This window comes from Penaeus chinensis, chromosome 7, assembly GCF_019202785.1.
Source record: "Penaeus chinensis breed Huanghai No. 1 chromosome 7, ASM1920278v2, whole genome shotgun sequence".
NCBI classification, from domain to species: Eukaryota; Metazoa; Arthropoda; class Malacostraca; order Decapoda; family Penaeidae; genus Penaeus; species Penaeus chinensis.
In genome coordinates this window covers 14,845,363-14,855,362 of record NC_061825.1, presented here as the reverse complement: position 1 = coordinate 14,855,362, position 10,000 = coordinate 14,845,363, and the positions used below count along the sequence as shown (strand labels likewise).

Below are 10,000 nucleotides of genomic sequence, written 5' to 3'. Positions count from 1 at the left end.
CCATGAAGTGCACACATATATTCGTGTCTATAAGCTAAATATATATATATTTGCATATATAAATGTGTATCTGTGCATGTATACAGTATACATGCGTACGTGCGTGTATGCATAAGAGAAACATCATATATAAATTTATATATATTTACACAAATATACGTGTCCATACATACATATGTATATGTATTACAAAATAATACAGACACAGAGGGTATATGATCATATATTTATATATGTGTGTGTGTGTGTGTGTGTGTGTGTGTGTGTGTGTGTGTGTGTGTGTGTGTGTGTGTGTGTGTGTGTGTGTGTGTGTGTGTGTGTAATCACAATCACATGCATGCTAACCCTCACCCTCCCTCTCCCCAAGAACGAAGCTCGTCCTCGAAACAACGAGGAAAAGCAAATACCTCTGGCCGGGAGACGCGCAGTGTAGCCAATTCAAGGTAAACTTCGCCGCCGCCGCCTCGCTTTCTCCGTGCGCTCTCGCTTCTTACCCTGGTTCTGGCAACACCTGGACCCGCTACCTGCTGGAGGCTGCCTCTGGCGTGTTTACTGGCTCTATTTACCGCGACCACCAGCTGTATCTGCACGGTAGGTGTTTAAAAACGATTGGGTTTCCTTCGCACGCGCACGCGCACGGTACACCTACATCCACACCCACACCCACACATGCATACATACATACATACATGTATGCACACACACACACACACACACACACACACACACACACACACACACACACACACACACACACACACACACACACACACACACACACACACACACACACACACACACACACACACACTCTCTCTCTCACACTCACATTTACACTCACTTACATTCGCACTCGCACTCACTCACTCACTCACTCACTCACTCACTCACTCACTCACTCACTCACTCACTCACTCACTCACTCACTCACTCACTCTCTCGCTCTCTCTCTCTCGCTCTCTCTCTCTCTCATACACACTCACACATTTTTTGCAAGCCTTATCCAAATATTTATATTTACATTCATTATGGCAATAGAGAGATGTTTATTCCATGGTCAATTAACATTGATTCATGTCAACATTGTTAGAAGCTCATTAGAATAAATTGCTAGTTAGCTACAACTGCCAATTTCCTGAATCATTCAAGTCCCATATCGCGAAAATGGATAATGATAAAAAGAGCAAATAACTAAAATTGATTTTTTTTCTCAGGTAGTCATATTCGCATTGCCAGCACCATAACATTTTCAAAGTACATGCACATAAATAAGATTCCTCAGGTCGACGACCTTCTACAACAGCATTTTCACACCACACCAAAACCCAGACCATGGTATAACATCCTTTTACCACCACACGAATTACCCAAACCCCCGTACAGTAACAACCCTTTTGCTCATCACGCATGATAATCCCCAAGGAACATCAAATTACCTCCACCTTTTTCATCCATCAGGCTACTACGGAGAGCTGGACGACCATGCAGCCGGGACAACGATCGCGCAAAAAACCCACGACTGCGGACCGACTCACGTGAAGGCGTTTCGAGGCACGGCCGTCCTGCTGCTTCGAAATCCGTACCGAGCCATCCTTTCTTTCCACAATTACCTTTTCGGCGGACACACGGGCTATGCTCCCCTGGCTAACTATAGGAGGAAAGGTTAGTGCTAATGATAACCACGGGATACGTGGGTGTTTCGAGTTGGTTATATTTTGCGTTCGTAATAAGTTTGGGATGACGATCTATTATTTTTTTTTTTTTTTATCAGACAAATTATATCCTACATTGGATACTCCATGCACTGGATATAATTTGAATTATCTAATGATGCAATACTAAAATATTGATAGCTCTATCAAGGAAATATCACACAATTTTGAGTTAGGCTACATCAATCTCTCCATTCACCCTCCTCCTACGCACAGACTGGGGCGCCTTCGTGAAGCTGCAGGCCAAGGCGTGGCTAGAGATGGCGGTCAACTGGACGACGCAGGCGGAGGCGGGTCGTCTTCGGGTCCTGCACTACGAGGAGCTGAAGGAGGACCCGATCCCGTTGCTCGAGGACGTCCTTCGCTTCCGTGGCCTCGACGTGGATCCACTGAGGCTGAAGTGCTTGAAGGTGCTTCTGCCTTTTTTGTTTTTTTATTTATTTACTTTGTTTATTCATTTTGTATTTTTTTGTTTTTTTTCTCGCGTATTCAGTCCCTTTTCTTTCCCAATTGTTATTCGTTTTCCCTCTATCTTCATATTTTGTTACCTGTGTTTTTTTTGTTTTTGTTTCCTTTTCATATATTTGTTCCATATTTAGTTAGTTAGTTTGTTTTAAGTATTATTTTTTACCATTCCTTATTCGTTTTACCTTTTGATTTTTTTTTCTTCATAATTCGATGTCTTTTGTTTATGGTTGTTTTTAAACATTTATTTATTCTCTCCCCTGTTCTTGATGATATTGTTAGTGGTGTTGATACTGTTGTTATTAATGTTATAATCATTGTTATTTTCATTATCAGTTACTTTTACTGATTAAAATTATTGTGATTGTTAGTTTGCATTGGGACAGTTGCTTATGAACACTATTGTGTTTTTATTCTTCTTTTTCTTTTCAATAGCATTTACTTGATTCATTTCCACTCCATTCCAGAGCCACGCCAACCAAAAGTTTAAGAGGCGCGAGGAGTTCGTAATGGCTGGGCTGGAGATATTTAGTCATGAGGACCGTGACAAGGTATTTCTTTCCTTTTGAATATCTAAATAAAAATATTTTAAAAATTACACACAAAAAAATAATCGGTTGTATAGCTAGTTCTTATTCCTTGTATGTATGTGTAGATATTATTTCAATTTATCTATATCTAACAACTTTTGATAAAGAAGGTAATATGAAAAGACTGTAAGATTAACATTAGATTAATAGCATTTAAACTATCTGCTGCATCAATACCTGGTAATGAAAATATTGTATTCAGCAATATACATACAGTGGAAAATGGTGGACAAACGAACATCCCTTCAAGGGTTATTAGTCTAAACAGTTTTTTACAGATATCTATTTACATATATTTGGGCCAGTGATAGTTTGAGCGCAACCATTCAGTGATTTCTCCTGTGTTGATAAATCTCCACAGTACTTTTCCACTAAACAGATGTGTATGTGTCTGTATATATATATATATATATATATATATATATATATATATATATATATACACACACACACACACACACACACTCAGAAGCTGGATTTATAGGGTTATTACATTCTGTGATACCCAATATTTCTTATCTATTTGTGCTACATTGTTTGTCATCCACTATTTCGTGTCTACATATTAGAAAATATATAAAGCTTTTACAGTAAATAAGAATAAAATCTTTGAACTGGCCATTTTACTGTTCTCTGGCAATTTTTCGGCTACATAATTTGTCCCTTGCGAATTAGTTGCGTGTTTTTTTTTTTTTTTTTCTATTCGATAAGAAATTATTATTTTGACTTATCGAAAATCGAAAAAAGAGGTTTCCCTCAAGCTTGATAAATTATCGATAAGATTAAGAAAGGGAGGAAAGGTAGGGAGATGAGAAGTATGAGGGAAGAATGAGATGGGAGAGGGAAAAACAGAGAAAGGTAAAGAGAGAGATGAAGAGAAGGGGAGACTAAAAAAGACAGAGATGGGGGATAAAGAGAGACAGAGACAGAGAACCACACCGCCATCATAATATTCTAAAACCCAGTTAAAAAGCCTCACACCTAAATAATTTTACCCCTTAAAATACCCACGTGTTTTCTTATCAATCCATCAATCACTCAACTGCAGATAGACCGAGCAATTCGCTACGTGGACTACCTCCTCAAACTACACAATCAGAGGCCAGTTCCTCTCCACCTCTACGAGTTCTACAATGGGACTGATTCCTCTAAAGTGAGTTTATTTTGCGTATTGCTGTTGTTGTTGTTATCATTATTATTATTATTATTTTATTATTATTATTTTATTTTATTAATATTATTATTATCACTATCATCATCATTAAGATTATTATCATTATTATTATTATTTGCATCATTATTACTGTTATTGTTATTGTATTTACTACTGGCATCGCGGCAACAGTAATAATAATGATAGTTGTTATCAACATTAGTAGAAGTAGTGGTACTAGTAGCACTTGCATTAGTAAAAATAACATTAGTAGCTATAACAGTAGTATTTATTAAAAAAAAAAAAAAATACTGGTACGGTTATCTAACATAAAAATTACCTTAACATAAGACACGCATAGTCGACACGTATCATATCATAAAGAAGAGAAAGCCTTTTTATTAAAAGGCCTATAAAAGAATCGCAAAAACTATGAAATAAGCAAAACGTTTATATAAGTAGTAATAGCAACGAAACACACCAAGAACGACTCTTCAACAAACGCGGTAAATATACACATGTTACCGCTGTATTTAATCCGTTTTCTCTTATTTGCAGATATTATGATACCGATTATATATATGCAAATATTATGATTATATAAATGATTACCGCGTTATCTAACTCGTTTTCTTTTATTTTTGCAGATGACAGTGGTACCTTGCAAGGAAGGGGAGACTAAACTACAGTGTGAAAACAGGGTTGACATGATGAACAAGTACAAGTAAGAGATTAAATTAGTTGATTAAATTAATATAGATATTGATATATGAATGTCCTCTGTTTTCACCACAAGAATTTATAAGTTGGTTAAGTTAGAGTTAGATTTTTTTTTTTTTTTTTTTTTTGTAGACATGTATGAAATGCTATTAAAATGTAATAATTGTATAACTAATCATCAAAATCAAATAAAAATTGCGGAAAGACAATTATGTCAAGAAAGTGCCAGCCTTGCCTTTCTCCTGCGCGGTAATCCTGTGTAAGGCACGACCAGTCAATCTTAAAAAGGTATCTTACTTTTTAAATTTATTTCTCTATTTCAAATTACATCCTAATCAAGGAAAGGGGTAAACAGGTGAGGTAGGTAGGACGTGCAATTGACTCTTTGGTAATTAAGCATGTTTGAAGCCATGTATTTTTTTTATTTTCAATACTTCTTACAGCCATGCGTTGTTCATGCGCAAACTTCTCCCGGCAAATTTGACAGTTCTTGTTGCCACATTTCTATTTGCGGCTTTCGGAAGTGAAACTCGTTTGCAGGGCTGCTTGTGTTTCCGATTTCTTTCACAGTGTTCCCGTGAAGTGAACTCTTAAAACGAAATTCTTAGAATCTCAGGGATTATACTAAAGTCTATGAAGTACAATACCCGTCTTTCAGCCGCACATACAGAACAATTATTATTATTATTATTGATATTATTATTATTATTGTTGTTGCTGCTGTTTGTTGTTGTTGTTGTTGTTGTTGTCGTCGTCATTACAATATATTGTTATTTTTATCACCACAGTCGCAAGGCAACGAAGAAGGGATCAGAAGAAAAGGAAAAGACCGGATTGGAGAGGTAAGAGAATTCTTGTTAACGGAGTTCATTTCTATCTGGGAATGTTGAATTTCCGTTTTTATGTTATATTTATCTTACATATATATGATGTTATAAGTAAGAGGTGCGTGGTAAATGTTGTTGTTTTGGTATAGTTACTATAGGATTTAGTTTTTTTACTTGTTGATTAGTGGTGCTGTTGTTCTTATTATTCACAGTAAAACAATAGGAAAATTATCTTGCACCTGAGTAACTTTGAATGATATGATGATGCATTAACACACACACACACACACACACACACACACACACACACACACACACACACACACACACACACATATATGTGTGTGTGTGTGTGTGTGTGTGTGTGTGTGCATATTAATATATATATATATATATATATATATATATATATATATATATATATATATATATATATATATACAAGTAGAACGAAGGGAAGTACAGGAAAACACACGAATATGCCGAAGGTCGTTTAGCATTTACTGCTTCATCAGGTCATATAAGACCAGAGATGCATATACATGTATATATACATGTATGTCTATATATATATATATATATATATATATATATATATATATGTTCTGAGCCGTCAGGTCACGTCGGTGTGTGTGTGTGTGTGTGTGTGTGTGTGTGTGTGTGTGTGTGTGTGTGTGTGTGTGTGTGTGTGTGTGTGTGTGTGTGTGTGTGTGCGCGCATTTATATATATATATATATATATATATATATATATATATATACATATATATGTATATATACATATATATGTATATATCTAATATATATGTATATATATACATATATATGTATATATATACATATATATATATATATATATATATATATGTATGTACGCATGTATACTGATAAGTAGATAGATTCACAGACAAATCTGCGAAATTAACAGCGACAACCCACACAGGTTCGTCAAAACGAAAGTGGGTGGAGCAGTCACCGGCGTCTTCTCAAGCCTCTTGAAGATATTTTCCCAAGACCCACTAGATGCCACCTTACAGGACCCCTCTAACTTAAAGCCCCTCCACCTCCAGCAAGTGGCAGGAGCTCCAGTGGACGCGAGGCAGCTCGTAATGGATTTCGATCCGGTCAAGTCTATTGCCAAGAGAGGGCGCTGAGACGAGCGAGGCTGTGGTGGATTGAGGAAACGAGAAGAAGAGGATTTAAAGTTAGAAGAGGATGCTAGGAAGAAAGGAGAAAGGGGGAGTGAAAAAGAGAAGGATTCAAAAGAAAGAGAAGAAGGAGTGAAGAAGGGTGAAGGGGGGGGGGGGAAGAAGGATTTAAAGTAAGGGGAGGATGAGGAGAGAAGCAGAGGCGATAGGAGGAAGGACAGAAGGTTTTATCCCTAAGAAATTTGTGATTTAATCGTAAGTGTACTAGAGGTGATGCTTATTGATGATGTTGAAAGAAGGGAAAATGACTGATTACTGGAACGTTTGTATTTGGGAAGTAGAAGGATAGATAACTATCAATAAGATTAAAGCGGAGATAGAGCAAGAAGAGAATACAGGGAGATATAGAGAGACAGAAGAGAGGGACAGAGGTACAGTAGAGACACGGGAGAAGAAGTCATTTACTTAAAGAATACGTGATGCTATTCGACTTTGAAAGGAAATCGAAGATAATAGTCATTTTGGCCAAAGTTTCAGATTATAGAATAGTTACTTATGCCATACTTTCAATAATCGTTATGGACCATTTTGTTACATTTATAAATGATGTTTTAATGTAGTCGATTTATTCATTGTGATGTAAACTTTTTCAATACCAAAAACTAATGTTATTTTGGTCTGAATGAATGTTCATACAAGTCTGCATGTACACGTTTGTATGCATAGTGGCATGTCAATATCTATAGCTATATCTATCTATGTCTATCTATCTATCTATTAGTATATATATACATATGCTATATATGGGTGTGTATATATGCATATTTATAAGTAGATAGATAAATGTAGAAGTATATAGTCAAACAGACAGACAAATATATCAATATATGGATACAGACATAACGGTATGTTTGTGTATGTGTGTGTGTGTGTATTCATATTTATATTCATATTTATATTCATATATATATATATAAATATATATATATATATCCACAAACACACACACACACACACACACACACACACACACACACACACATACATACATATGTATGTATATTTATTTATTTATTTATGTATGTCTATGTATATATATATATATATTGTATGTATTTGTATATATATATATATACATACATACACACATACGTACATACATACATACATAAACACATATACACGTTTGTATATATTCCTATATATACATTCATGGTGATGAACGATGATGCATATGCCAGATGTGTATACTGTATCTACAGAATATGCGTCTATGTATCTGTATAAAGAATAATTTGATATGTAAATATGATTATGTGTTTTTTTTCCCTTATATCCTTATACGATTCAGAGAGTAGAGTTTAGACCATTATAAAGCGAGGCAGAGTTGCACAAACACACACATACACACAATAGATGGATAGATGAGCAGATAGATAAGAATAGAGAAACAGATATGTGGACTGTTGTCGACTTTTTAGTGTATTCATTATCTTTGTTTATACAATATCATGTTTTTTTTATAATTTATCTGATGTATGATATAAAGACAAGATACAAGTAAACCGTTTATTGGAACACATGTCAGCTGGGGTTACAAACATTGTTACATACATATATTTACGAAGGTGATTCTACATGCATTTGTGTATGTGTGCGTGAGTGAGTGTGTGGAGGGGAGGGGATGTGTGTGTGTGTGTGTTTATGTGTTTCTTTCTGTGTGCATTTCTGAAGTTTTACGTAAATGTAAGAATTCGTATGCTCCTGTGTGTATGAATGTGTATATGTGCGTTTGAGATGTCAAATAGGTGTCCAGTTTTGTCTTATGGAACATAACTTACATGAAGGGAGCACATTCAACATATTCTGAGTTTTGTAAAAGGTATAATGGCGAAAAAGTGGATGTCAGCATAGTCTTGCATGTCCGTCAAATATCCAAATGGTTTAGAGAATGATAATAGTAATGAAATAAGTGAAAGGAACACACGAAAAAGGACATTATACAGAATCTGATGACGCAGCAATAAATTAATTTCAAATATTTATCATGATTTTCTAGATAATGTAATTAAGCCTATCCTCTGACCGCATGATATATTTTTTCGTGTAGATCATGTAATTAGTACGATAATAAAAGGAAGCTTCCAGTCATCAGTTGACCGTGATGTTAAAATCTAGTTGATTCGGTCACTGTATTCCCTGTCATTCGGATGTTTTCCTGAGAGAGTGGAAACCCATAACTCAGGCCTTACATTGCATTGATGAAAATAAAATGAATTAAAACATATTAGAGATACAGCAAAACACAGCTACAATAATAAAGTAAGATGGCTGAAGAGGAGCTAGTATGGCTCGAACGTCACGTTTCCGTTTGGTTGTGTTATTGTGACTGCGTTTCTTTCTTCTCTATATGTACGTCACTGCATTTGTGTCTGCATTCATTAAGAGGTACAAGTATTTTTTTTTTACTGACTCCTAAAAGATTACTTTTGGGACCCTAAAGTCGTGGTCTTCGAGGTCAAAGGCATTATCGTGGAAGGCGATGACGGGCGGGCTGGTGTCGTCAGCCATCGGGGCGGGCGTAGCAGGAGTGAGGGAGGCGTAGAGCACAGGCGGAGGGTACTGGCAGAGGGCGCCCCGAGATCCCATGCACGACGTGGCCACAAGCAAGGCCTCGTCGCGCCCTTCCACCAGCGCCAGGCACTCCTCACCCCCGTCCACTGGTCCCTCCTCCAGCGGAATCAACACGCTCATCTCCACTCGGACGGGGGACCCATCGACCCACGTCCAGTCTTCGGCAGCTGCTTGGCTCTTTCCGCCCACCCAATATGATGCCGGCGTCGTGGGCGCGGGGAAGAGGAAGGGCGTGGCAGCTACCAGGGACGCGGTGTCAGGTAGAAGAGCCAAGTCGCCTCCGTCTGCGTTGAGGCAAAGGGCACGCGCGGTTTCCCAGGTCGCCGACGCGAGGGGCATGGCTAGGAGGCACTTCCCGCCGACGTAAGTGTAACGGTGCGGACACGCTGAGCCTCGTGAGGAAACGGCGGCCTCGACCTGGAAGATAAGGCCAATTTAAAGAAGGAAGCAGCTAAAGGGAAATCAGGATAAAATGAGGGCAGATAGATAGACAGCAAAGCAAACATTTACCCGACTGACCCTACCTGTATCATCCTCTCCTCCAACGACTTCGCGACCTTCCTCAGCTCCATCTTCAGCTGGTCGGCGGTGGACTGGGCCGAAGCGACAGCCGAGGAGGACACGCTTGTCACAGCAGCATCGAGAAATCCCAAGGACGACCTCCGTAGTTTCTCGAGATGGCGAAGACTTTTCTCGAGGGTCACACGCACCGCTTCATTCACCTGGTCCTGAGCGGTCTCCACTTCGTTCA

At 37.7% G+C, this 10,000-nt stretch overlaps 2 protein-coding genes across 2 annotated transcripts in view; one reads left to right on the top strand and one right to left on the bottom strand.

Moving 5' to 3' along the window:
• LOC125027303 overlaps positions 1-7,471 on the top strand; it is an 18,176-nt gene extending 10,705 nt beyond the window's left edge. The window contains exons 3-10 of the mRNA XM_047616284.1: positions 368-591; positions 1,459-1,662; positions 1,929-2,122; positions 2,645-2,728; positions 3,816-3,920; positions 4,568-4,644; positions 5,429-5,482; positions 6,411-7,471. Of these exons, the coding sequence (XP_047472240.1) occupies positions 368-591; positions 1,459-1,662; positions 1,929-2,122; positions 2,645-2,728; positions 3,816-3,920; positions 4,568-4,644; positions 5,429-5,482; positions 6,411-6,621 (1,153 nt within the window). The 3' untranslated portion in view covers positions 6,622-7,471. The remainder of the gene's footprint in view (positions 1-367; positions 592-1,458; positions 1,663-1,928; positions 2,123-2,644; positions 2,729-3,815; positions 3,921-4,567; positions 4,645-5,428; positions 5,483-6,410) is intronic.
• A 699-nt stretch (positions 7,472-8,170) lies between these two features.
• LOC125027216 overlaps positions 8,171-10,000 on the bottom strand; it is a 9,573-nt gene continuing 7,743 nt past the window's right edge. Inside the window, exons 4-5 of the mRNA XM_047616160.1 lie at positions 9,774-10,000; positions 8,171-9,666 (exon numbers count right to left, since the gene is read on the bottom strand). The exon at positions 9,774-10,000 is cut by the window's right edge and continues 4 nt beyond it. Coding sequence (XP_047472116.1) covers positions 9,091-9,666; positions 9,774-10,000 — 803 coding nt within the window. The 3' untranslated portion in view covers positions 8,171-9,090. The remainder of the gene's footprint in view (positions 9,667-9,773) is intronic.